We start from the raw sequence: 26715 nt of genomic DNA, 5'->3' as shown, positions 1-26715 counted from the left end.
ATGTCCCTACTGCCCAGCACCCGCCTCGGACCTGGGCGTCTGCCTTCTTCCTGCTCGTTCCCAGGGAGCCTGACAAGGCCTGGCTGGCTGACCCTAGCTGCAGGCACCCCGTGCCCCCCACCCCGGCTGCTTGCGCTTTTCTGGCTGAGGTCAGTCCAGCGAACGCACATGCAGCCCCGGACGTGTTTTCTAGATTGCCACTTTTTCTGGACACCGAGGGTCTAGGTGGCACCAGACCAGGCTCCCTGCCCCTGTGTGCACGGGGGTCAGAGGAGACGAGACAGAAATAGAAATACAAGACAGAACCGTCTGGAAGCTGCTTGGGTGCCCTGCCAGGCCCGGCCCGCAGCCATCCTCGGAACATTCTCAGCAACAACGCCTTCCCCCTCCTTGGGGACTCTGTCCCGTGTCTGCAAAAATCTTCCAGCTGGGGTCAGGGCAGAGTCAACGGAGCAGCTGAGAAAATGTAAACACACTTGGTCTTCTTTGTGGAATGCCTGGTGGCCGCTCCCGTGAGGATGTGTGCTGGAGAGCCAGAACATTAAAGCATCAAAGGGTGTCGTCTGGGGACAGTTTCTCTTGGCTGGTTTCCGGGCGAAGACCGTGACCGGGGAGCCGGCGGGACAGAGTTTACTGCGGGGCTGGGCATCTGCAAGCAGGTTTCTTCTCATGCTTTGGAGGCTCTTGATTCCAATAGCCTTCCCCCTTTCTTCCCGAAAAGTTTTATTTCTGTCTCTGGCTCTGACCCCGCTCCCCGGGGAGGACCCAGATGGAGAGCTGGGCGCGCTGGCAGCACCCCGCCGCTGGCCGGGTCTGCAGGCTGTCTTCGCAGCCCCGGGCCTGCACCCGCCTTCTCCTTCGGCCTTCCCCTTTTCTGTTTCGTTATGCGTGTGGGAAAGTCATGCTTCTGTCTTGCCGTGTGACTGGGAGTCCTTCTGTGTGATCAGGTGTTGGGCCGCTTCTCAGTTCCCCTTGTGGAGGCTGTGGTTTCTTTTTCTTCTTAGTTTGCGTGCCCTTGGGCTTGCTTGATCGTCACTGAGTGCGGTGACCCCCACCGTGGGGGTCACCTGAGGACAGCTTCCCTAGCCTCTGCCTGCGGTGTTCTCTGGAATGGGCAGGTGCCCCAGGCATTAAAGCCCCAGGAATGGCCTCAATCCCTGAGGACGGATGCCCGCCTTCTTTGTCCCTCATAGGGCAACACGCGGCATCTCCAGTCCCCAGTAACCTGCCTTGGCTTTCGTCTCCCCCTTGTTTCTTATCCCTGCTCCCCCACTCTTATTTTCTGGGATGACTCCCCAGAGAAACAGCTTGCACCCCGAAACTTACAGGGTCTGCTTTTGAAGAGACGTAGTCAAGCCCTCCCTAAAGCCTGCCTTCCACTCTTCCCTTTCAGCAGCCGCAGCTCTTACATGAACCCCCGACTCCTCGGACTGGAAAGGGCACTTCCTCTCCCACCCCCCAGCCCTAACCCCCTTGCTTGATTCTCTTCCTTTACAAACCTTTCACGGCATGATTCCATGGCTGACGCTTGTATTTGAAACTCACAAAATAGTCGGGGGATTGCTAGCTCCATATACCAAGAGCTAATTTCTCCCCTGAAAGCAAATGCCGGCTGCCTTTTCCATGGCTTCCTGAGTCAGGGAAGTGGACCGAGGAAATAATTTGGGGTGGGGATGAGGGACAGGCCAGCATTGGTTGTTGGAGAGCCGGGCAGCCGTTTGTGAAGACAGGGTCCCCTCCTTCCTCATTGATTCTAGCCCCTGGATTGCTCGAAACGGCCTGCCTGACGGCTTCACTGTTGCTGACAGCAAAGTCTTTGGCCCGGAATTGCTCCCTGGGGTCCCTGCTGGCGCTCACTCAGGTGGGGCTGTGGAAAGACTCCCTTTGTCCCAAAATACAGTTGTCCTGTGAGATAACTTGAGATGCTACGTGGAGAAACGTTCTTGGTGTGAAAGTGCCTCACCACTTGCTCCTGTTTGTGGCAAATGGTGATGGTTTCCCTTATGGTTGTGAAGCATCATTTCCTGTTTAAGCACACTTTTCTAGATAAAGGAAAGTGGGTCCATTTTCAAAGGTAATGTATTTGGAGACTGGAAAACGGAAATAAATAGAGGGTGCAGTGTCCCAGAATGTGGGCTCCAGGCAAGGTGTCTCCTACAGGGAGTGTGTGGGTGTCTCTTGTCTTTTCTGCTAATGTCAGCCATTGTTTATGACCTTTAGAATATTTCTTTGGAAGAAGGGTGGGGATTTTGTTATTATCTGCGTAGATATTTTTGGAAACCAAAGCATGTTCCTGAGTAGCCTGTGTAAGCAAAGCTTCTCAAGCGGGGTGAACTCTTGATTGCCCGACTAAACGAGTAACACAAAAATAGACCTTCAGCCTTCGATTGAAACTCCAGGTATTTGCTTCCGGAAGCTGAGGCTGCTCGCTCGTGGCCGGCTGCACGTAGGGCGGGAGGCAAGGGTCAGCTGCCGGGTGGCAGGGAGCATCAGTTTGTAAAGAGCCCAGCCATAAAGGAAGGCCCAGGAAGCTGCGCCTCACTGTCAGGGCCTATGTGGCTGTTGGAGGGGCCTTACCACTCCAGGCAGGAACCCTCACTTACTGGAACGTATTTATTTTTACATTTCAATCATGTATTTTTGATGCACTTGATTAAGTATTATGCACTCAGCCCCAGGAAACACCACTGCAGTTTATAAATAGTGAATTCAGGGAGGTGCAGAGTTCCTGGAATTACGGCAGTATTTTTGTTTTTTCGTGCCTCTGTGCATTTCCTTTTTAAAAAAAAAAAAAAGATCAGCTCTTACCCCAAAACATGTCTGCTTTTTCTTCTAAAATACACCTTTGTATGGATTTCTAGAAATGTCTACTATGTCCTTTCAAACACCTAAACCATACCAACTAATCCTAGCTAACAGCTGTTCACCATGTGTCATACTCAGGACTAAGTCCTGTTGACTAAAAAATGCACAGCGTGAGAGTTGCGAGTTAAGTTTTACTGGGGACTAAGCCTGGGAGACAACATTTCCGGCAGCCCTGAAAAACGGCTCCAGAGAGGTAGGGGGAGAGGTCAGTGTTACATATGGTTTCAGTGAAGGGGATATGTGTGGTCAGGCACACATTTTGGTGGAGGCTTACTGCTAGCCACAAGGAGCAGATGTCACCAGTAATGATTTTAGTCCTTTTCTCAATTGGAGGAGATGCAAGAATTCGGCTCATAAAATGTTCTCTTAAAGATATCTCTCTAAAGGCTTAACCTGCCAGTTTTTCGCAGAGCACAGAATACCCCTTTCCTGATCTCCGCTCTGGATGCCTCTCAGGGGGTGTTGAAGGTCCATGGCTGCAGTGGCCGAGGACTTCATCCTCGTGGGCGCGGATGACAAGTGCCGGTTTTCTGTTGGTAGTCCCCGTAGGACTCGGCCTTCGAGGCCCGTGTTGCTTTCGAGGCTCCCTGACATGCTGCCTGGGTTTTCTTGTTGGGCAACATGCAGCCTCGGAGAACGCTGGCCTTTGACGCCATGTCTGCAGGTTCCTGTTAGATCGTATCCGGCCCCATAAGGCAGTTTGTCACCGTTTGACCTCCTGTCTCCCCGTTCTCTTTGCGAATCCCCGCAGAAATGGAGATCTTCGCCCTTTTCAACAAACCGAAGAGCCATCAGAAGTGCCGGCAGTACTACCCCGTCAGCATTCCTCTCCGGGTCTCCAAGAACGGCCCGACGGTCAGCGGTCTGGACGCCAACTGGCTGGAGCACATGAGCGACCACTTCCGGAAGGGCGGCGTCCTGGTGAACGCGGTCTCCTGGCTTGGCTTGGTCCATGGTAAGGACACATCCCCCACCCCACCATCAAATGGCCCTCCTGAACCCTGCTTCTCACACCTGTTATCTCAGCCAGCCTTCAGAGCCGCCCCCCAATCAGAAAGTTCCGCGGGTTTGATTTCAGTTCACACATCTGGAGTCGCTGCAAAGCCCACACCCACGTTCGCCCAGCCCCTCCAGGAGGCAGCCAGGTCTATGCTACCACCACGGAGAAGGGGAAGGGCAGTTTTGTTTCATCATGGTGGCCTCCATCGAGGTTGCTTTTAAAGGCTTTTAAAGAGATTATTCCTGGGGTTCGTTAATTACCCCCTAGGATCCTGCCGCTCTGAAAGTGCAAATTGTTTGTAGACACCATTGCAGCTTGAAGTAACAGTAGCAGCACCTTGGAGTTAGCAGCAGAGGCGTGAACGGAACAGCTGGGTTTCTTAAACTCCGTCGGGATGCGCGCTGCTCCCGGGCCTCACAGCACCCGGCGGCCCTGCCGGTAATGGGTTCTCTCTGGGGGTTTGCTGCTCAGGCAGCACTATTGGTGTTAGCTCCTCCGAGGTGGAGAGAAAGCTTGCCCCAGATGGGTAAATGTGTCAAGCAAAGAAGGAGTTTTCAAGCTAACGCGAAGGTGGGTTGCGTCGCTAGCGTGCATCGAAAGCCAGAGACCATTTGGGGCGTGGGGCCAACCCACAGGCACATGTGGATCCTGAGGGCTGCCAGTCAGCAGGGTTCTTGAGCAAGTGAAACGTAAAGTAACACATATCCGTTGATCCCAGTGAAACCTGGCAGGGGGCACTGACGCTGAGCAGTTTTCTCTCTAAAAAGTAGCAGAGTCAGGAACAGAGATTGGATTCTGTATTACTGGCAGTCTTGAGCTGCTAGCAAACATCCTTGGAAGAGGCATCAGTCTTAATTCTGAGTGTTCATGGGTGCAGTCATCCAAAACCTTAAGAACGTTGTAGAGTACAAGCCAGTCTTGTCCAGTGCAAGTCCTTTGTCACTATCTAAATGGCAATATCTAATGGTAACGAGTCCACGTAGGAGCAGCAGGCACTGCATAGCATCGTGGGCCACGCCCACTTGTGGATGGAAGCAGGACACAGGATAGGAGATGAATGGCCCAGTGGGGCTTGCCGTGTGGGTGAAGATGCTCTGTGCCACCAGCCACGAGTGGCCCCTGACCACTGGAGATGTGGCAAGTAAGACTGAGAAGCTCAATTTTTAATTTACTTAATTTTTTATTAATTTCCATTTCAGTTGCCATAAGCGGCTCTCAGCTAGTGTATTGGACAGTGCAATCCTAAAGCGTATTTTCCTTTTTAAATAACTGTATTTATTTGTTTTCGCTGTGCGGGGTCTTCGTTGCCGCATGCAGGCTTTCTCTAGTTGCAACAGGCGGGGGCTCCTCTCTAGTTGGGCTTCTCTGGGTGTGTGGGCTTCTCTTGTTAGAGCATGGGCTCCAGGGTGCGCGGGCCTCAGTCGTCGTGGGCCTCAGTCGTTGTGACACGCGGGCCTCAGTCGTTGTGGCACGTGGGCCTCAGTCGTTGTGACATGCGGGCCTCAGTCGTTGTGACATGCGGGCCTCAGTCATTGTGGCACGTGGGCCTCAGTCACTGCGGGCCTCGGTCATTGTGGCACGCGGGCCTCGGTTGTGACACGCGGGCCTCGGTCGTTGTGACATGCGGGCCTCGGTCGTTGTGACACGCGGGCCTCAGTCACTGCGGGCCTCGGTCATTGTGGCACGCGGGCCTCGGTTGTGACACGCGGGCCTCGGTCGTTGTGACATGTGGGCCTCAATCGTTGTGGCACGCAGGCCTCAGTCGTTGTGGCATGCGGGCCTCAGTCGTTGTGACATGCGGGCCTCAGTCGCCGCGGGCCTCGGTCGTTGTGGCACACGGGCCTCGGTCGTTGTGGCACATGGGCCTTGGTCGTTGTGGCACATGGGCCTCAGTCGTTGTGGCACGCGGGCCTCGGTCGTTGTGGCACGCGGGCCTCGGTCATTGTGGCACGCGGGCCTCGGTTTTGGCACACGGGCCTCGGTTTTGGCACATGGGCCTCGGTTTTGGCACGCGGGCCTCGGTCGTTGTGGCACGCGGGCTTCAGTCGTGCTTCACAGGCTTAGTTGCCCCACAGCATGTGGAATCTCCCCAGACCAGGGATCGAACCTGTACCCCCGCCTTGGCAGGGTGGATTCTTAACTGCTGGGCCACCAGGGAAGCCCTAGAGTATTTTTCATTAATACAGCTAAGGAAGAGCCAGTTCCGTTCCCTGTCGACAAGTTCAGTAAACTGCCTGAGCGCCAGGAGCCCTTTCCTGGGCGCCGGCAGAGTTCCTGCAAGCTGGGGGCCGTGCTGGCTGGTTGGAGACGCACCACCCGACCCCAGGCCACGTGCTCAGAGCAGACGGTTACCACCTAGCTCACCGGCGTTGGAGGGCCCCGTGGGAACCCTTTTCCTCCTGCTTCCTCAGGGACAGCCCGTCACGCCTCTCTGGGCATGCAGTGACGGCTCCTTTTTAGCTCCTCCTGGGCCCAGAGAGGCGCTCTGCGGCTACGCGTGGTTTTAAGTCTCCGCCTGGGAAACCGACGGTTAGTTGTACTAGCATCTTAAAGATGGGCAGGGAGGCGTGGGAGCCAGGAGATGCCCAGGCCACCGCTGGTCCTGCTCTACCCTTGAGGGAACTGGGGCTTCAGAGCGGAAGTTCTCTCTTTGGCCCTTTGCCTATCAGGGCCGAGCCAAGCCCTGAGAGAAGACACCGTGAACACGAAAGTCTCTCCAGCCCTTCAGTGTCCGTCTGGCTGTCGCGCTTCAGCCGACTAGGCTGCGTTCTCACCTCCACTCCTCTCCTCCCCTCATTCTCCAACCTTGAGCCGAGAAACACAGACAACGCATGCAGTCTTTCTTCGCATCTGACTTGAGCGTTGGAAACGCCGTTTTAGCTTCCCTTGGCTTCAGCTGCATGAAATCCAGCCTTCCCACCTTGAAGACAGAACATGACATTTCCTCTGGCACGCTCCACAGCAGGGCTGCCCTCCTCAAGTCCGACTGCCCTCCTCAAGTCCGGCTCCCCTGGCTGCGTATCCTTGTCCCGGGAACGCCTGCAGACTCCTCACATCAAAATGAATCTAAACCCACTCAGCATTCCAACAGGCTTTCTTCCTGATGTTTCTGATGCGGTGGGTGAGGGGTGACCTGGGAGCAGAACTTAACTGGGTGAGGGAGTTTCTGCCCTGGAAAAGCCAAGGCTTTCCGTTGGCCAGGGAAGAAATACATTCTTTTCCCAGAATTTGAAAAAAAAAAAAAAGAAAAAAAAAGCAAGCTAATCATCATTATAAAAGGAACCTGTTTCTGGTAGGATAATTAGTGTCCTTACAAATAAGGCACTAATAAGGCAGAGCCAGGAGCACATCTTTAAGCTGTTCGCCATCTGGGAAAAAAAGCCCCAGTCTTCTGAACTGGATATTTGTGCTTCAAAATATTTTACACAAAGTCATAAAATGCCTGAGAACTTTGTCCCATAAATTAGGTAATGTTCAGCTTAAAGAACCCAGCTCAGTTCAGTTCACTCACTCAGTCGTGTCAGACTCTTTGCAACCCCATGGACCCGCAGCACACCAGGCCTCCCTGCCCATCAGCAACTCCCGGACTTTACTCAAACTCATGTCCATGAAGTCGGTGATGCCATCCAACCATCTCCTCCTCTGTTGTCCCCTTCTCCTCCTGCCCTCAATCTTTCCCAGCATCAGGGTCTTTTCAAGTGAGTCAGTTCTTCGCATTAGGTGGCCAAAGTATTGGAGTTTCAGCTTCAACATCAGTCCTTCCAAAAAACACCCAGGACTGATCTCCTTCAGGATGGACTGGTTGGATCTCCTTGCAGTCCAAGGGACTCTCAAGAGTCTTCTCCAACACCACAGTTCAGAAGCATCAATTCTTCGGCGCTCAGCTTTCTTTATAGTCCATCTCTCACATCCATACATGACCACTGGAAAAACCATAGCCTTGACTAGACGGACCTTTGTTGGCAAAGTAATGTCTCTGCTTTTTAATATGCTGTCTAGGTTGGCCATAACTTTTCTTCCAAGGAGTAAGCATCTTTTAATTTCATGGCTGCAGTCACCATCTGCAGTGATTTTGGAGCCCCCAAAAATAAAGTCAGCCACAGTTTCCACTGCTTCCCCATCTATTTGCCATGAAGTGATGGGACCAGATGCCATGATCTTAGTTTTCTGAATGTTGAGCTTTAAGCCAACTTTTTCACTCTCCTCTTTCACTTTCATCAAGAGGCTCTTTAGTTCTTCTTCACTTTCTGCCATAAGGGTGGTGTCGTCTACATATCTGAGGTTATTGATATTTCTCCTGGCAATCTTGATTCCAGCTTGTGCGTCTTCCAGCCCAGTGTTTCTCATGATGCACTCTGCATATAAGTTAAATAAGCAGGGTGACAATATACAGCCTTGATGTACTCCTTTTCCTCTTTGGAACCAGTCCATTGTTCCATGTCCAGTTCCAACTGTTGCTTCCTGATCTGCATACAGGTTTCTCAAGAGGCAGGTCAGGTGGTCTGGTATTCCCATCTCTTTAAGAATTTTCCAGTTTGTTGTGATCCACACCAGAAGTCTGGGGTACGGAGACCCACTCAGAACTTGTTTCCCACCAAGGGCTCCCAGGCCTGCGGAGTCCCTGCCGCCATCAGTGGGGGCGGGGCCGCCATGACGGGGAGGGGCCGCTCTCGCTGGGGGCGGGGCCGCCATGACGGGGAGGGGCCGCTCTCGCTGGGGGCGGGGCTGCTCTCGCTGGGGGCGGGGCCGCCATGACGGGGCGGGGCCGCCCTCGCTGGGTGCGGGGCCGCCATGACGGGGAGGGGCCGCTCTCTCTGGGGTCGGAGCCGCCATGACGGGGCGGGGCCACCCTCGCTGGGGGCGGGGCCGCCATGACGGGGAGGGGCCGCCCTCGCTGGGGGCGGGGCCGCCATGACGGGGAGGGGCCGCCCTCGCTGGGGGCGGGACTGCACCGCTGTCCTTGCCCCGCAGTCGCCTCCCTTTGTCCCCGCTGCCTGGGCTTGCTCTGCATCCCTCCTTGGCTTCCCCTCCTTTGCCCGCCTTGCACTCCCCTTGGCCTTGTCCGTGGCCGTATCCCGGCCCTCCCCTTTCTCCTCTCTGGCCCTCGGCCTCCTCTCCCCACCCTCACCCCCACCTGGACTTCTGCCTCTGGCAGCAGCATCTCTGTGTAGCCTATTTGTACTTTTATCTTCCATCATTTCTAAAATGCCCTTTGCAGCACGTTGTCCAAACCAGATTCCAGTCCAGCCGCAAGCACCACATATGGTGACCACATCCTCAGTTCTCTTTGACCTGAAAGGGTTGTTCTTCAGGACCCTGCCTGCTTCAGATTAACCTAGCCTCTTAGAGTGTCCTGCATTCTGGATGTGTCCAGCCAGTGCCTCATGGTGGTATCTTATTTCTCCTGCCTTTATCGCCTATAAACTGGAATGTAGTTCTAAGACCTTGGTAGATTAAGCACTTAGGACTCGGATACATTCTGGATGCTGTCGTGTTTGATGAGCTGTGTCACATCAGGTGACGTGTGGTACCTGGACGCCCCGCCTTCCCTGCCTCTTCAGAGTGTAGGTTTTCCTTAAGACTCATGCCCCAACTTCATGTCATCCAAATAACATTTGGTATTTAGACCACATTTTTGATGCCTAGAATAAGCCAGATTGCCTTATATTTGCAAAATACATATGTAAAAAACATGTGCATATTCCAAGTAAAACATACATGGGGACACATATTGTAGGCAGACGTATTTTTTTACCTTTTTATTTTGCATTGGAGTACAGCTGATGAACAGTGCTGTGATAGGTTCAGGTGAACAGCGAAGGGACTCAGCCATACATAGACAGGAGCCATTCTCCCCCAAACCCCTCTCCCGTCCAGGCTGGAGGCAGACGTGTTTGCAAGTCCTTGGGCAGGGCCTGCTTCCTATGCTTCTTAGCGTCCCAGTGTCTATAATCTGTGCTCTGTATGCAGAAAGCAACCAGTAAAAGTTTTCAGATGCTGCTCGGTGATTCTGGGTGCTGAGGAGAGCCGGTGTTGGGTGCCTCCCCAGGGCCCTGCAGGCTGGGAGAGCAGGGCGGGTGAGGTTGCAGCGCGTTCACGGCCACTCCCTGGGCCGGCCACAGGCCCCAGGCATGTTGGCTCCGTGTTTGCAGGCGTGGCTTCTATTTCAGAAGAGCTGCTTAATAAAGCGTAGGGTTTCACTAAGGTTTCACTTAGGCCATGAGTGCATTTTCTCCTCTATCCATGGCATGTCTTTAAGTAAACGTTTTCCTGCAGTATAACCCACATACAGACACCTACACAGATCCTGAGCTCAGCGGGTTTTCCCAAGGTGAGTGCACCTGTGTGACCAGCCCCAGATCAACAAACAGAGCATCCCAACCCATCAGAGGCTCTGAGGCCTCTCCCCAAGGGTGAAGGCAGTGCTGGCTGGAAGCATTGCGGATGGGCGTGAACTTTGTATGGGTGGAGCCTGCCCTTCTTGTGTTTGGCTTCTTTCCATCATCCTGTTTGTGAGATTCATCCCCATTTTTACACATCATTTGGATCATTTTTTCTCACTGCTGTGTGCTATCCCTTGTGTTGATAGTTACAGCTTATCCATTTACAAGCATGTTCTTGGTCTTTCTTTGCCCGCTGCGGGAAAGGATGGCCCCTGCACAGATTTGGTCCCCAGCAGAAGTTGTCAGGCCATCTCACTGCAACTCCCCTGGGATGCACCCAAAATACGAAGGCGGGAGCACAGCCTCATGGTCAGAGCACGCCTGCTCCATGAGACCAGGCTCTGCGGCTGTCCATCGCCCACCACCGGCTGGACCACAGCCCTGGCACATCCTCGTGGTAGCAAAATTAAGTGTCTGTCAGCTCTTGAAAGAACAAAGGCTTTGGAATCAAACAAACTACTTTCAGGTCAAGATTGGCCCTTGTGTGCACTTGAACGTGGACATATGACTTCAGTCCTGTAGCTTCCTTCCATGTTCTCACCACTTAGAGGGAAATATAAGCCTTGCAGAACTGGGGAGAAGATTCACCAAGAAGCCATGAATGCACCTGGCAGAGGGCCTCCTACTCGGCATGCACCAAATCAGGGCACTTCCTTCCCATCCGGTCATCCAGTTAGGTAAATGACACAACTTTGAGTCTGACCCTTACCGGCACTGAAGCGGTGCTCCACCTCCTCTGGCTTCTTCACCGCTTCCAGCAGGGACTGCAGGGCAGGAAGGCAGGCAGGTTGAGAGCAGCAGTGAGGGCTGGAGAAGCAGGAGAGGCAGAAACCCTGTGGTGTGAATCAGGAGTGGCACGCACCATTGCCCAGATGGGTTGATTCCATTTGCAGTGGGGTTGCGTATCCGTATAACCCAGGCAGGTAGGGCTGGGCGGTTGGTATAAGCCACTCCTGGAACCAGAGTGGTGCCATGACTGCCATGCTGGTAGGGAGAAGGGATGCCAGGGGGCCAAGTACATCTGGGATGCCAACTACGCCAGTATGGGTAATTTACACCATCTTAGTGTATTATTGGGTTGGCTCTAAAGTTCATTCAGGTTTTTCCATAAGATGTTTCAGACAGAGCAAATGAACTTTTGGGCCAACCCAATAAAAGGAGAACAGTGACATCTTCTAGTAGACCATATATCGGCCAGTTGTCACGACGTGTGTATTTCAGGCTGGCCTTGGCAGAGGACCAGCGCCCAGGGTGGACTGAAGGATCGCTTGCTTGACAGGGTCTTCATGTCCCAGAGGCTGCAGAGGGTGAGCAGTTTTCTCACAGCATTTACCTCTTGGGGGAACAGGGCGAGTCTCCTTTTCCCACGAGGCGGCCTTTTGCCCAAAGGCCAGCATCAAATATTTATACAATGCCAGGGCAAACAGCTTCCTGTGCACAGTAGGGGAGCATCTTTACTTTAATAAAAAATGCAGTGATAATGGAATGTTTTCCATCGATGGAGGGTGAGTTAACCTTTTTTCAGGGGGAGCCTCGCTCTGAGAGCGACCTTTTAATCCCAGCTCGGAGCGCACGACAGCGAGGCTGAGCTGAGATGGTGATAGAGAGACGGGCGGTGGATGAGGCCATCAAAACAAGGGGCTCTTTAAAAGCCCAACTGTCTGCTCTCTGTGGTTCATTGACTTTTTTGCTGTTACAGATGACCAGATTGTGACAGCCGCTCTGAACGTGCTGGGTAGTTAAGTGGGTGAATCAGCACTCTGGATTCAGAGCAGAGCAGTGGGCTGAGAGGCTGGAGGTGGCACTGAATGAGGAGGATGGTGAACAAGGACCCGATTGGTTCCTGCTTCCCGCCCCCAAGCCTGGACCACACAGCCCTCCTCCCTGTGGGCGGAGGAGGGGAGGCCAGGCAGGGGTTAGGAGAGCAAGTCCCCGTCCCCCTGGGGACCTCAGCTGTGTCACGCTGGGCATTCTAATACTCAGAGGGAGCTGGGCACATTTAAAGGACTTGCAGGCTTACCGGTGAGGAGATCTGTAGGTGGAGACTTTGAAAATGGGGTGTAATATATTTTGTAGAAGCCTTGTGTGTGTGCTATGTTGATATGGTGCTGCAGGATCAGTGAGTGTCTTCCGGTCCTAGCATCCCCAGGTCAGGGCTTTATTCACAAGGGTTCCATAGGGTGTCCCTCCAGTGGCAGGGTCTTCCGCTGGACCTGTGTTGCCCAAAACTTAAAAAGTGAGCTAGACTATTTCCCATGCTTGTCCTGGACCTCAAAAGACTTACAGTTTGGTTCAGCCGAAGAGTAGTTCTATTCTTCCTTGCTTACCTTAGTAAAAGGTGTCTTAGAAGGGCATTGGACTTGGGAGGAACTTTTCAGCAGAGCAAATGAGAGAAACAAGGTTAGTGCTTTTGCTAAGGCTAGTTGATAACAAACTATTGGTTTAGGAAATAAAAGTAAAAGCAGAGAGTGGTACTGATTAACCCACAGGGATCTTACGGGAAATGGAGTATTGTTTTGTCAGGTAGGAATAATATGAGGCTACCATGCTCCAGGAATTCCCCTGAGAGCCGTGGTTTGCTGAGTTGATCGGGCCCCTCTCTCACTCTGGAATAATCAGGAATATCCCCCAGGTATTCCTGGCCTCGAATGTCTTAAGTTTTGATCGAGCCTTGTAACGGTCAGTTATTGCCACGGTAATGCTGTGTAACGAACCACTGCAAAGCTTCCGTATTTGCATGTTGGCTGGAGCAGCTTCATTGAGACCTGGGCCCACTCTCAGGTCTGAGGGTCAGCGGATCTAGGCTGTTCTCCACTGGGGCAAGCGGCTGGGGCACGTCCTCTCAAAGTGGTGGCAGAGACGTGAGATCACGTTCAGCCCTGCCCATGTTTCGCAAGCCCCCGCTTGCATCCCATCTGTTGAAATCCCACTGGCCAAGCAAGTCACCTGGGTCAGCCCCTGGTGGGCTGGTCTCCTCCCCAGCCCTAAGCTGACTTGATCTTGACTTTCTTCTCACGATTTTGCTGCTCATCTGGCCCTTGGTGGCCCCTCAGTCACTCTGCAGTCCTGTTCAGCTGTGTCTTCTCCCTTGAACTCTCAAAGCCTGTGTTCCCATGCGGCTTGCTTGAAGTTAGCTCACATCTCTACTCTGAGCATTTTGGTCAGAAAGAGCCGCACAGTTACCTCCAACTCCACACACCTCCTCCCCTAACCCACTTTATATTCTCATAGCATTTACCTTCTTGCACGCTATGTCATCATCTCCCTGCCCCAGGGCGGGGGAAAGCTTCATGAGGGCAGGGTCTTCATTTATCACCCATAACCTCAAGGGCACCTGGCACGTAGTAGGTGCTCAGAATAGACTGAAGGAGGCAGGGTCTCTGGAGTGAAAGAGGATGGACTTTTGTTTTTTGGGCTTTTGAGACCTTGCTAAGTTGTTCTCTGGAAAGGTTGTGCAGTTAAAATTCCCTTCAGTGCTGGAAGCTTTTTCTGTACAATAAAGAGTGGTAAGCAGAGCCATCTATTTGTTCCTTATTTTGTTGGTGCAAATAAAACGCATGTTTCTCATCCTGATGGCTTTTTTGGTTTTGCTTGAGAGATCTGTTGGAAGTCAGGCGCTGAAGGTCCCTGTGTGTGTCCGTCTGTCTGTCCGCTTGTGACTGCTGGACAGTGCAGGCAGTTCCTGAACTCCACTGTGCCTGGGGCTTTCTGTGTCTGTCCCCCTTCCCTTCTGGATGAAGACAAGATCACATTCTTGTGTGAACTGCCCTTTATACCATTAAACATTTTTGATGTCTGTTGCTGTAACTGAACTCCATGGACTGCGGGGCTTAAGCAATAGACGTTTATTTTCTCATGGATCAGGAGCTGCACACCCGTGGTCAGGGGGCTGGCGCGTTGTGTTTCCGGCGAGGTCTCCTTTCCTGACTTGCAGGCAGCAACCTCTGTGTCCTCCTATAGCCCTTCCTCTCACAAGGCTGGGGGGCTGGGGGGCGCTCTGGTGTCTCTTCCTCGTCTTCTGAGGACTCCAGTCCTGTTGGACTAGGGCCCACCCTTATGACACCACTGAACCTTAACTACCCCCCGAAAAGATCTGTCTCCAAATATAGTCCCTTTAGAGGTCAGAGCGTCAGCATCTGAGTTAGGAGTGGGGTTGGGGACGGAGTTCAGTCCAGGAGGGTGTGACAGAGCAGATTTGTACAGTACTGACCGGCAGGAACTCTGTGTCCCTACTCCCCCTTCACAGATAAGAGGACAGGCCCCTGGAAGGGTCATTTTCCTTTTCCACCACAGCACGGGCCCAACCACCTGCTTCTGAGTCCATTTCTCTATTCACACAGCTCTTCATCTAAGTGGATCCAGGGCATCTAGGAGCCACGCGTGACGTAGGTTTGATGAATTGTACAGAACTCAGAATCTTACCATTGATACGCCCAAGGAAACGTTTTCCGTGGCAAATCATTTGGAAAAAGTCCCCCTTTCCCCAAATCTCACCTCCTGACATGAGCGTCCTGTGTTCGGCACGCACGTCACACAGTTGTCGAGGAACCAGCACCGGTGGATCTGGCCTGCGAGCCCAGAGCTGCTGTGTTACACCCAGCCCCCCTTCCAGACAATCTCTCTCCCCTCCGTATAGTTTTCTCCTAAAAACTGTCCCTGAATGCCTGCGTTTTCCCCCCGAATCCATTCTCCCCAGTGCTTCCTGACGCTAGAGCGTGAAAAGGAAGGTGAGCGCATGAAATCAAATGGTGATTGCTAACAATGAGGTTTGGGCTCATAAAATCAAGGATATTATTCAAAACCGCAAGGTAAATGAGTCTCATTCATTCTGATGGGGCTAGACTCTACGACTGTGTGTGCCTTCTTTAATTAACATGCTGAAAAGATGTTCTGATTGGGATTATTAATGAATGCAGTGAACATTTTCACTGCTTGTGAGGCTTCTGCCACAGACGGTTTACAGCAACCACCACCCACCCCCGCCCCGCTTTTTCTTTCTCCACAGATTCCTTGCACGACTTGACAGATGGAGTCTTCATCTTTGAAGCCGTTTCCACAGAAGACAGCAGAAACACGCAGGGCTACGATGCTATTGTAGTCGAACAGTGGACGGTTCTGGACGTAAGTGTGGGGTTTGGCCACGATGCTTTTTTGTTTGGGCCGTGGTGGTTTTATCCACTTGCTCCTCTGAGCGAGGCTGCCGCTAGACAGCAGGTGGACCTCTGGACACCCCTAGGACCCCTGTTGTCCGTGGGGACCCTCCTGTGCCCCCCAAGGTGGGAGAGAGGCCCCCACTTTTCCCCTTCGGTAGAAAACACACATCGTGTGTACCCGACCACTGGGTAGAACAGATTCTTCTTCACTCATCTGAAAAGTCCAAGTGACATAAGTGAGGTGGACGCATGGTTTGTGGGCCCCGTGATAATGAGAGCGTCGTCAGCATTGAGCACGACCCTCTGGCCCCGCTCGGACAGGGGGCCGCAGAAATTTATACACCAGAACAAGTGTACATGCGCCTGTGCTCTTAACCTTCACGGTGAGTCTATGGGTGAGTGCTGTGATGCTTCCACTTTACAGATGAGAAGCCAAGGCACCGGGCGGTTAGGTCCCTGGCCCATGAAGTGCTGCAGGATGGCTTTGGCATATTGACCCGAAAGGCCACCAGATCTGGGCTTTGGGCAGAGGAATTCCCCAAGCTGTGTTCTGCTGGGATTTGGGAAGAGTTGGTACATTTCTGAGGTTTACTGCTGTGGATTTTAAAGCTGCGAAACCGTGGACTTTTTAGACCCGTCTCTTGTGCACACAGCATCTGGGATGATTGAAGCTAGTGGACTGCTGTATGCATGCTCTCAAGTCACCTTGGGAGCGCAGGGTCAGTGGGGTCAGGGGGCCCCACCAGACAGGACGGCCTGTGCCAGAGTAATATGGATGAGGAAGCGGCTCTCTGTGCAGAGTGAAGGCAGGGGCATCTGCCACCCCTGCGCCAGCCGGCAGCGAGCCCCGGGCACCACTGCGCCCAGCCTTGAGGCCTGCGGCCGTTCTGAGCAGAGCTGCCGGGGGCAGCCTGCCTCTGAGCCAGGGTGGGCAGTAACCGCTTGCAGGCGTGGCAGAACAAGAGTCCACGGAAAAGCTGTGATGATCAGAAACGGGAATTCCAGCATTGCAGCAACCAGGCCAGTCAGGTTGGGGACCAGGAGTCCCGTGGACGTAGGTAGAGAGGGAGGTGAGGAAGTGGGTGGCCACCTGGTCTGCCGCCCAGCTCCACCAGGGACCCCCACCTGACCTGGGCCCCTGTGTGCCTCCATGCGCCTGACTGCAAACGGGGTGCCAAGGAAGTGAGACTCTTGAGACTGCAGAGTCCAGTGTGGGCAGTTCATGTCCCCACCCCTCCGTGGGGAACCTAGACTTCCTCAGCTGTGAGACGGCAGTCCGTTCACCCAGCCCGCCTCCGGGGGTGGGTGCAGGCTGTGGGACAGAGCGGGACCACCCAGACGGGCCCAAGCTGGCCACCCACCCCCACGGGCTATAGCAATGGGACACGGGGACTGTGTTAGCGAGTGAGGCGTGGCTACCCCAGAAACATGTGCATGATTTTGCATGTGCGCGATTGGCACCAGGGCCATGGGGACCCGAGTCAAATCCCTTGTTCTCCGCACATTAAAGTGGCTATTAAAGGCGGACTTTGCGGTTTCCTCAGGAAAGATGTCTAGATGGCAGTGATCCAGAACTGTCTACGAAAGTGGTTCTCAGAGTGTGGTCCCGGGGTCAGCAGCGGCAGCAGCCCTTGATGAGGTGTTAGAAACGCAGATGCTTGGGCCTACCCTGGACCCAGTGAATCTGAAGCCCTGGGGGTGGGCCCAATTGTGTTTTGTTGGTGGTGGTTTTTTTTTTCTTTTTTTGCATAGGGTGGAGTGGGCTTCCCTGGTAGCTCAGCAGGTAAAGAATCCACCTGCAATGCAGGACACTCTGGTTCGATTCCTAGGTCGGGAAGATCCGCTGGAGAAGGGATAGGCTACCAGTATTCTTGGGCTTCCCTGGTGGCTTAGATGGTAAAGAATCTGCCTACAATGCAGGAGACCTGGGTTCAAGGTCTGGGGAGATCCCCTGGAGGAGAGCATGGCAAGCCACTCCAGGCTTCTTGCCTGGAGAATGCCATGGACAGAGGAGCCTGGTGGGCTACAGTCCATGGGGTCACACAGAATCGGGCACACGTGAAGTGACTTAGCGTGCATGCACACCGGGTCTTAGCTGTGGGATGTGGGATCTAGTTCCCTGACCAGGGATTGAATGCAGTCCCCTGCTTTGGGAGCATGGAGTCTTAGCTACTGGACCATCAGGGACGTCCCGCCATTAGAGTTTTAACAAGCCCTCAAAGTGATTCTGAAGTTCACTCAGTTCTAAAGAATCAATGTCTGAAAGAACGGTACAGACGCTCCTTTCTCCAGACGTCTGTGGTAATGTGGTATTTGATGCAACGGGTGATGGGAAAAGCACTCCAAGGATTCATCCTTCTTCAGCGTTTGCAGTACTGAAATTTCAAAATGTGACCTTGACGTGTAACTGGAGGGAACGCCTACAGTCTGAAATATCTGTGGGAGGGGGATATGGTTATAAACTCAAGTAAGGACACAGTTGTCTTTTCTTCCCCCTTGTCAATTTTTAAAATTATTACTATTTTTTTTATTGAAGTATAGTTGATTTACAATGTCATGTTAGTTTCAGGTGTATAGCAAAGTGATTAAGTTTTATGTACGTATATATTCTGTATCCTTTATATATATTTTTCATATTCTTTTCCTTTATAGGTGTACAGAATATATGTTCCTCACCGTTGGTCCTTGTTAGTCTGAAACCCCTCATTAACCCTCTCGTCTCCCCTTTGGTGACCATGTTTGTTTTCTATGTCTGTGGGTCTATTTTTGTTTTGTATATAAATTTATTCCTAGCTTTCTAAAGGTTCCACATGTAAGTGATACCACATTTGTCTTCGGCTTACTTTAGTTAGTACCATGATCTGTAGGTCCACCCACGTTGCTGCAAATGGCATTATTTCATGTTTTTTATGGCTGGGTAACATTCTGCTGTATGTACGTGCCACATCTTCTTTATCCATTCATCTGTCAGTGGATGTTCACCTTTGTTTTCCAAGGCACCCAGGAGTTGCTTCTTGAATTGCGCCAAAGGGTAGACCAGTGTTTCTCAAAACAGCTTGTATCGGAATCCCCTGGAGAGCTTTTTAAGACAGACATCCAGACTCTCGCCCCGAGCTCCCCGCTTCCGCCCACTGTGAGCATCAGCCCCCGCTTGCAGGAGCCACGCGTGTGCAGGTGTCACGTCGCAGCCCAGCAGGGTGCAGTCCGGGTGGACTTGCCTCCGACCCAGCAGCCAGAAGAGCTCCGTCAGACCCTCGCCGCAGCCGCCAGATGGCTCCTGCCCTGCACACGTGTGCACCGGGTCCTCCAGTCCCGGCCCCTTCCTCTCCTCCCCACCCTTTCGGCCTCTGGGGAGGACCCTTCCATTCAAGCCTGGGCAGGGCCCTCTTGGCTCATGGCTGGCCCTGCTTCTCCGGCAGCCGCTGTCCTGGGGAACCTCCCAGGACTCTAACCGCACAACACCCTGAGCAGCTCTTTCTCCTCTCGGAGCTGGGACTGGCTTGTCCTCATCCGGCCCTTTACTCCTGGACATGCTGATTCCGCAAACTCTGGGTGCAGACACGCCTTTCTAATTCTGCCACGTCTTCCTGGCCATCCTGTCTCTCTCCTGCTACATACACACACACACACACACACGCACACACACACACACGCACGCGCGCACGCGCGCACGCACACACGCACACTTTCATAAGAAAACCTACCTGGCTCTTCACAGCTCTGCAGACAGTGTGAGTGAGTGAGTGAAGTCGCTCAGTCGTGTCCGACTCTTTGCGACCCCAAGGACTGCAGCCCACCAGGCTCCTCCATGCATGGGATTCTCCAGGCACGAACACTGGAGTGGGTTGCCATTTCCTTCTCCAGGAGATCTTCCCGACCCAGGGATTGAACCCAGGTCTCCCGCATTGCAGGCAGACACTTTACCGTCTGAGCCACCAGGGAAGCTCCGTGTAGTAGGTTGCAAAGAGAATGTGGTTCTGGAATCTCGCCGGGTAGGCATCCTGCTTACTTCCCGCCGACTGAGTGTGAAAAGGAAACCACCCCGTCTGCTTTTCCATTTTTCACTTGTGCAAATGAGGACACCAGTAACCACCTCTCCAAGTCGATGAGAATGAAAAGAGATAATGGATTTAAAAGTGGTGAATGTCTGTAGTGAGTAAACAGGGCTTGCTTTCTTCAGTCACCTGGGACCATCAGTTAGAAAGATCCTCCGCCTGTTGTGTTAACCTTGTCCTAATATCCCAGAGGAGGCTGGACTAGGGAACACGTGGAGTCAAAGGCCAATATAATGATTGCGTTTGTCTCCTACGGCCTAAGATTAAAGGCACTTGTGAATGGGATGAAAGTCCATCCATAGGGCATTTATAACGAGTGTTTTGTTTATGTTCTTTGAGCCTACTTAATTTACAGTCTGGAGTGTGGGCAGAGAGGGTAACTGTTCGAAAGGAAAGGGAGACGGTGCACAGACAAACAGGTGAGAGGCAGAGACGAGGGTGGTCGTCCCTGTGTCGCGTCCTTCAGCCTGCCCGCCCCTCAGAGCCGCGGGATCCGGCACTAGGGAGCCGTGGCGCCTCCTCCAGGCACGGCCCTCTCCCCTGCAGTGTCTTCGAGCTTCTTGTGAAACTTGCCATCAGAACTAAATATAACACAGTAGGGAGAACACCTTGAGCTGACGCAGTTGCTATGGGAGCTGGGGGGTTAATTGAAAAAATCAATGCAAAGGAGCCAGAGAATATCACATTCAGAGGGAAGGATTGGGAGTTTGGGATTGCAGACGCAAACTAGTATATGTAGGATGGATAAGCAGCAAGATCCTATGTATAGCACAGGGAATTATATTCAATATCCTGTGATAAACCACAAGGGAAAAGAATATGAAAAGGAATATATATATGTATAACTCAGTCACTTTGCCAGACAGCAGAAATTAGCACAACATTGTAAATCAGCTCTACTTTAACGCAATTTTTAAAAAAGAAAGAATCATATTCACGTTATACAGTTTAATATGAAATATGTAAGTACACATCCATGTGCCAGTCTTTTTGAGTTTTGGGTCTGCTGGTTAGAATTCTGCTTCATCCTTGTTTTATAAACCAAAGCGTGCTGTACCCCAGGGCCAGTGACACGGTCTTTAAAGTACAGCAAAGGGCTCTGACTGCAGAATCCTTCTGTGTCCATGATTTTTTCCTGGTCTTTTCCAGCTCCACCCCTGCCTTCCCACCTACCCGCCCCACCCCCCCCCGGACAGTGGCCACAGTTGTTATTTTTTAAGCAACTGTCCTTTGTCAGATCTCTTCAAAGCGTTCTACCTAGTTTTCCTAGAAACAACTTCCGTTGCACTTCCTATCCACTTTAAATAATTTAAATTAAGACATGGATCTGTGGTAACGGGTCTGACTGACCTGAACGGGTGTGGGAACACAGAAGACTCACCTGGAGGTGCTCACCTGTGCAGCGTCCTGGGATCTGAAGGGCCTCATGGAGAGCAGCCTGCCTCCTGGGCTTCTCGTGCAGCTGGAGACAGGATGGGTTTCTGGGTCCCCCGTTCGGGTCAGTTCAGTTCAGTTGCTCAGTCGTGTCCGACTCTTTGTGACCCCATGAATTGCAGCACGCCAGGCCTCCCTGTCCATCACCAACTCCCGGAGTTTACTCAAACTCATGTCCATTGAGTTGGTGACACCATCCAGCCATCTCATCCTCTGTCGTCCCCTTCTCCTTCTGCCCTCAATCTTTCCCAGCATCAGGGTCTTTTCCAATGAGTCAGCTCTTCGCATGAGGTGGCCAAAGTATTGGAGTTTCAGCTTCAGCATCAGTCCTTCCAATGAACACTCAGGACTGATCTCCTTTAGGATGGACTGCTTGGATCTCCTTACAGTCCAAGGGACTCGCAAGAGTCTTCTCCAACACCACAGTTCAAAAGCATCAGTTCTTCAGTGCTTAGCTTTCTTTATGGTCCAGCTCTCACATCTGTCCATGACCACTGGAACTCCCCTATTAGAGTCTCTGAACCCCCATAGGTTTCATTCCGGGAAGTGCTGTCGTCAGGGGTCTCTCCCCCGCTACCTGTAGGTTCTATTTCCTGTTGAATTGCCTCCATAGCATCTCCTCTCTTTGGTTTCTGCCCTTTTTTCCAGCCTGCTGAGACCTTTGTGATCAGGATCGTATCATCCTACATCTGGGGGATCTTCCCAGCTCTGGCTTCTCTGAGCCTTTCCTGTGTCAGGTTGCTCCCCGCTGCCTGGGCTCGGGCAGGCTGGGTGGGGGCCTCAGCCCTTTGGCGTGCTGCGGGAACCTCTCCAGACCCTCAGGCGACCCCAGCCCCCTCTGCAGAGGTTTAAGATGGCCCTGTCACTCCACCCAGCAGTCCCCATCTTGTCCCTAAAGGACCCAGGAGAGGCTTATACGAGGCATTTCTACAACTGGGACCACTCTGGGCTACCCCCCACCCCTCCCCGTACGTCCCCCTGTTCTTCATGGACTTCTGCGGGCTCCTGGGGGCCCACCTCCTGATTCCCTGGGCTCCCAACCATCCCTCTAACGGTCCCCACTGGGATTTTCCAGGCAGTAGCAGCAGTGTCTGCAGTATCTAGAATTCACCACCTTCTGCTTCAACAAAGACGCCAATATTTGTCCTTTTAAAACCATCTGGCCTTTTTTTTTTTCTTCACTGCCACAGTTTCTCCAAGATAATTATTTTGGTTCTGAGATCATAGCCTTTAGTGCCAACAACAGCAGATATCGGCCTTGTTTCTGTGATACGGGAGATTTTCACGTGGATGATCACTGCTGAGGAAGGACCAGGCCTGCGTGGCAGTTCCAGTGCGTCCCACCCAGAGCAAACCGCAGCTCAGCGGAGTCTGCCAGTGGCTGGGTAAATGAGACGTCTAGCCTCCAGGCTTTCCCTTTGATCAAGTTCCTCACTTCCACCTTTGATAGTGACTTGCCAGTGTGCTCAGCACTGTTTCCTTAAAGTGGAATTCTTCTTGGCTTGATGAATTGTAAATTCATCATGTAAAAAACTGAGGTTGCTTTGGAAGGCAGGTTGCCAACCTCTCTGAAAAGTTTTCAGCGCCCACCCCTACCCATGATTTGTGACATCCACACATCCCGTCCATCTCTTTTGGAAAAACACAGGCATTTGTTTAGCAGAAGGCAGATTGATACCAGGACACGGTTTCAGCATCTTTACTAGTAATGGGAAAAAGGAAGTGAGGTGCGTGTCCATCCGTAGGGGAATGGTTAAATAGTGGATGGTGCCTCCTTGCTGCCTGTGCAGTCGTTCTGTACAAACTGACACGGAAGGAACTCCAGGATATGTTCATTGGGGAGACAAGTTGCAGGTTAACTGTGATGGTTACTTTTATGTGACACCCTGGTCAGGGTGGGCTACCCAGTGGTTCTGTCAAACACCAGTGCAGATGTTGGAGTGGAGGTGTACGGTTAATGTTTGGAGGAGTAGACTCCAAGTAGCTGATGAACCCTCCATACTGTGAGTAAACCTCACCCAGTCAGTTGAGGACCTCAGGAGCGGGCCTGCCCTGCAGAGCTGGACTTGCCAGCCTCCCAGTTGCACAAGCCAGTTCCTCTAAATCAATCTATCTCTCTCTGTCTCATCTGTCTGTCTGTCCTAAAGTCTGTCTGTGTTCTCTACCTGTTCCGTCGGTTCTGTCTCTCAGGAGAACCCTGACCAGTACAGAGATACCCTCACCAATGTGATAACTTTAACGGGGGAAAAAGCTTCACAAAATAATGTGATGCATATTCTGTGGGAGTATGCAAGTGCAGAGAAAGGCCTGGAAGGACCGCCATCAAGCTGGTGAGCGTGGTTACATATGACTTGGAATGGAAGGGCAGAAGGCAGCTTTACCCGTAATGGTTTCATTTTTATGTATAGAATTACTCATTCACTTAAGGAAACAAAAAACTTGTTTTTAGAAGATAGCTAGTTCCATATCCCTGTAGCCTTTCTTCTCTGAGGCTTTGAGAGAGAGAGGGAAGTCTCTCAGTCGTGTCTGACTCTTCGCAACCCCATGGACTGTAGCCCACCAGGCTCCTCTGTCCATGGGGTTTTCCAGGCAAGAATCCTGGAGTGGGTTGTCATTTCCTTCTCCAGGGGATCTTCCCAACCCAGAGATTGAACTTGGGTCTCCTGTATTGCAGGCAGACTCCTTACCGTCTCAGCCACCAGGGAAGTGGCTAAGATGTATTTAGGTGTATTTATTGTATTAGGTGTATTTTCTCCTTGTGGAAAAGAAAGTAAAATAGGAATTGAGTAATTCCACTTTCCATTGTCTTACTTGTATTTTTTCTTGTACAGCTTCTTGTTTTGAACAGAATTTTTTATTCAAGTAAATTTACAGGGTTTCAGGTATATAGCAAAGTGGTTCAATTATATATGTTATGTTCTTTTTCAGATTCTTTTCCATTGTAAGTCACTACAAGATACTGAATATAGTTCCCTGTGCTATAGAGTAGGACCTTGTTGCCTATCTGTTTTATATACAGTAATGTGCATCTGCTGATTCCAAACTCCTAACTTTTCTCTCTCCCTCTTCCGTATGGTAGCCATAAGTTTGTTTTCTATGTCTGTGAATATATTTCTGTTTTGTAAATGGCTTCATTTGTGCCATTTTTTAGGTTCCACATATAAGTGATATCATATGATACTTGTCACTGTCTGACTTCACTTGGTATAATAATTTTTGTGTCCATTTATGTAACTGCAAACAGCATGATTTCATTCTTTTTTATGGCTGAGTAGTATTCCATTGGGCTTCTGTGATGACTCAGTGGTAGAGAATACACCTGACAATGCAGGAGATGCGAGTTCAGTCCCTAGGTCGGGAAGATCTCCTGGAGAAGGACACGCCAACCCACTCCAGTGTCCTTCTCTGGCAAATCCCATGGACAGAGGAGCCTGGCAGATACAGTCCATGGGGTCGCAAAAGAGTCTGACACAGTTAGTGACTAAACAGCGGGTATCCCGTTGTACATATGTCCCACGTCTTCTTTATCCGTTCTTCTGTCTGTGGACCTTTAAGTTGCTTCCATGTCTTGCCCAGTGTAAATTGTGCTAGTGTAAACGATGGGGTTGAACATAGTTTTGAAAGGTGTGTGCATGTGTATGTATATATTAGCTATGACAAACCTAGAGAGCACATTAAAAAGCAGAGACATCATTTTGCTAACAAAGGTCTGAGTAGTCAAAACTGTGGTTTTTCCAGTAGTCATGTAAGAGATGGACCATAAAAAGAGCTGAGCGCCAAAGAATTGATGCTTTTGAACTGTGGTGCTGGAGGAGACTTTTTGAGAGTCCCTTGGACTGCAAGGAGATCAAACCAGTCAAACCTAAAGGAAATCAACCCTGAATATCCTGCTGTATTCAGGGTATATACCTGAATATGATGCTAAAGCTGAAGCTCCAGTTCTTGGGCCACCTGATGCAAAGAGCTAACTCATTGGAAAAGACCCTGATGCTGGGAAAGATTGAAGGCAGGAAGAGAAGGGGACGACAGAGGACGAGATGGTTGCATGGCATCACCGACTCAATGGACATGAGTTTGAGCAAGCTCCGGGAGCTAGTGAAGGACAGGGCAGCCTGGTGTACTGCGGGCCACGGGGTTGCAAAGAGGCAAACACGACTCGGCGACTGAACAGTGTGTATATATGTAGGTAGTCGAATGTACCCGATCTCATTCAAGACTTGACCTTCTTCCTCCTATGTTGGCGTTGCCTCACTCTGCCTCTCTGGGGGGCCGGGTACATCCCTTCCACCCCTGTGAATCACATTATCCATCTCCACAGACTCACCGTTTTCTTAGCTGCTTCCAGCTTTTGCTCGGGAGTCACATGTCCACCTGGAGCCAGCCTCCCATGGAGCACTTCTAGCCGTGGGGCCATGTTGAACTTCCCCGGACTTTTGAAATCCTCCTCCTGTCTCTGGAAAGGGCTTACAGTGCTCTCTGGCTGTAAAAGACTTGGTGGAAGACAGCTTAGTCTGAACAGTGTGTGTTCTCTAGGTTAGCTGTTCTCCTTCCCAAATGATGGAGATCATATTTTAAAACAGTGACTTAGAAAGGCCACTCTTAGGTCATTGAGTCCTGACTTTTTTTTTCGCCTGCGCCGAGAGGCTTGTGACATCTCACCTTCCCGACCAGGGATCAAACCCAGGCCCTTGGCAATGCAAGCACAGAGTCCTAACTACTGGGCCAGCAGGCAGGTCCCAAGGCCTGAGTCCTGAGTCCTGCCCTGACTCTGACCCTGTGCTGGGAGGGCAGAGCCCAGCATGGCCTTGTGATCCTCTTTACTTCTTTTCACAGATGTTTTCCTCTGCCTCCTGGTCAGCAGCAACCTGGCTGGGAGGTCATGAGTGTCACGTGGATCGTAGCAGCGACAGCACGCAGAGACGATGGGGTCTTGGATTAACGCCAGCCCTCCAGTTCCCCGAGATGCGGCTGGCCCTCGGTGGAGGATTATGTAGGAGTAAAAATACTTTAGGGTGAAGGGGATTCGTGGGCACAAAACAGAGAGCCCTCAGGGAATCGGGAAGCCCCAGAGGGTCAGAGTGAGTGGCCGGCTGTTTGCTGTGCTGGGACGGGAATGCAGAGGCCCGGGCCTGTGGGGAGCCTCCAGGCTGGACGCAGACTTCCTGCAATACGCAGCAGGGCGATCCGTGCTGGTGGGTGGCCTGTGGACGAGACGTTCGCAGGCAGGGCCGAGACTGACCAAGGCCCCTGGGCCCCGTGGGCTCCGGCGAGGTGGCCATGGTTAGGACGTGGATGAGCCGGGGGCATTAGGGGGGCTTCCTGCCACTGGGACGCGGGGCGGAGCGGAGGAGAGGCGCGTCTGCTCGTTCTGGTCACCGTTCGGAGACGCAGCGGACGCTGCCTCCCATCCTTTGGATCCCTTCTCGCTTGCTTCTTTCACTTCCCCTGTGTCTTCGCTGCCACCTGCCACTGGGTACCGAGCCTGGGGCTCGGGCAGGGGGAACTATAAGTGCCTGGAGCTTCAGATGCCCCTGAGGTGGTCCATCCCAACGGGGGAGGAGTCTGAAACCCGGGGTGGTCCATCCCCAAGGGGGAGGGGTCTGAAACCCGGGGTGGTCCATCCCCAAGGGGGAGGGGTCTGAAACCCGGGGTGGTCCATCCCCAAGGGGGAGGGGTCTGAAACCCGGGGTGGTCCATCCCCAAGGGGGAGGGGTCTGAAACCCGGGGTGGTCCATCCCCAAGGGGGAGGGGTCTGAAACCCGGGG

At 52.2% G+C, this 26715-nt stretch overlaps 1 protein-coding gene across 8 annotated transcripts in view; it reads left to right on the top strand.

The window, feature by feature from the left end:
- The window catches only part of RFTN1 (raftlin, lipid raft linker 1), a 209285-nt gene that overhangs the window by 150313 nt on the left and 32257 nt on the right, over window positions 1-26715 (top strand). For 7 of the 8 annotated variants that reach the window (XM_070467017.1, XM_070467015.1, XM_070467013.1 and 4 more), the window contains 2 exons: window positions 3617-3820; window positions 15314-15429. In XM_070467017.1, the coding sequence (XP_070323118.1) occupies window positions 3617-3820; window positions 15314-15429 (320 nt within the window). Of the gene's footprint in view, window positions 1-3616; window positions 3821-15313; window positions 15430-25783; window positions 25941-26715 lie in introns of all 8 variants that reach the window. The other variant, XR_011487442.1, reaches the window with a different exon arrangement.

The sequence above is a fragment of the Odocoileus virginianus genome, chromosome 4 (assembly GCF_023699985.2).
Source record: "Odocoileus virginianus isolate 20LAN1187 ecotype Illinois chromosome 4, Ovbor_1.2, whole genome shotgun sequence".
NCBI classification, from domain to species: domain Eukaryota; kingdom Metazoa; phylum Chordata; class Mammalia; order Artiodactyla; family Cervidae; genus Odocoileus; species Odocoileus virginianus.
Note: the sequence above shows the minus strand (reverse complement) of the source record. Positions and strands in the feature narration are given on the sequence as shown.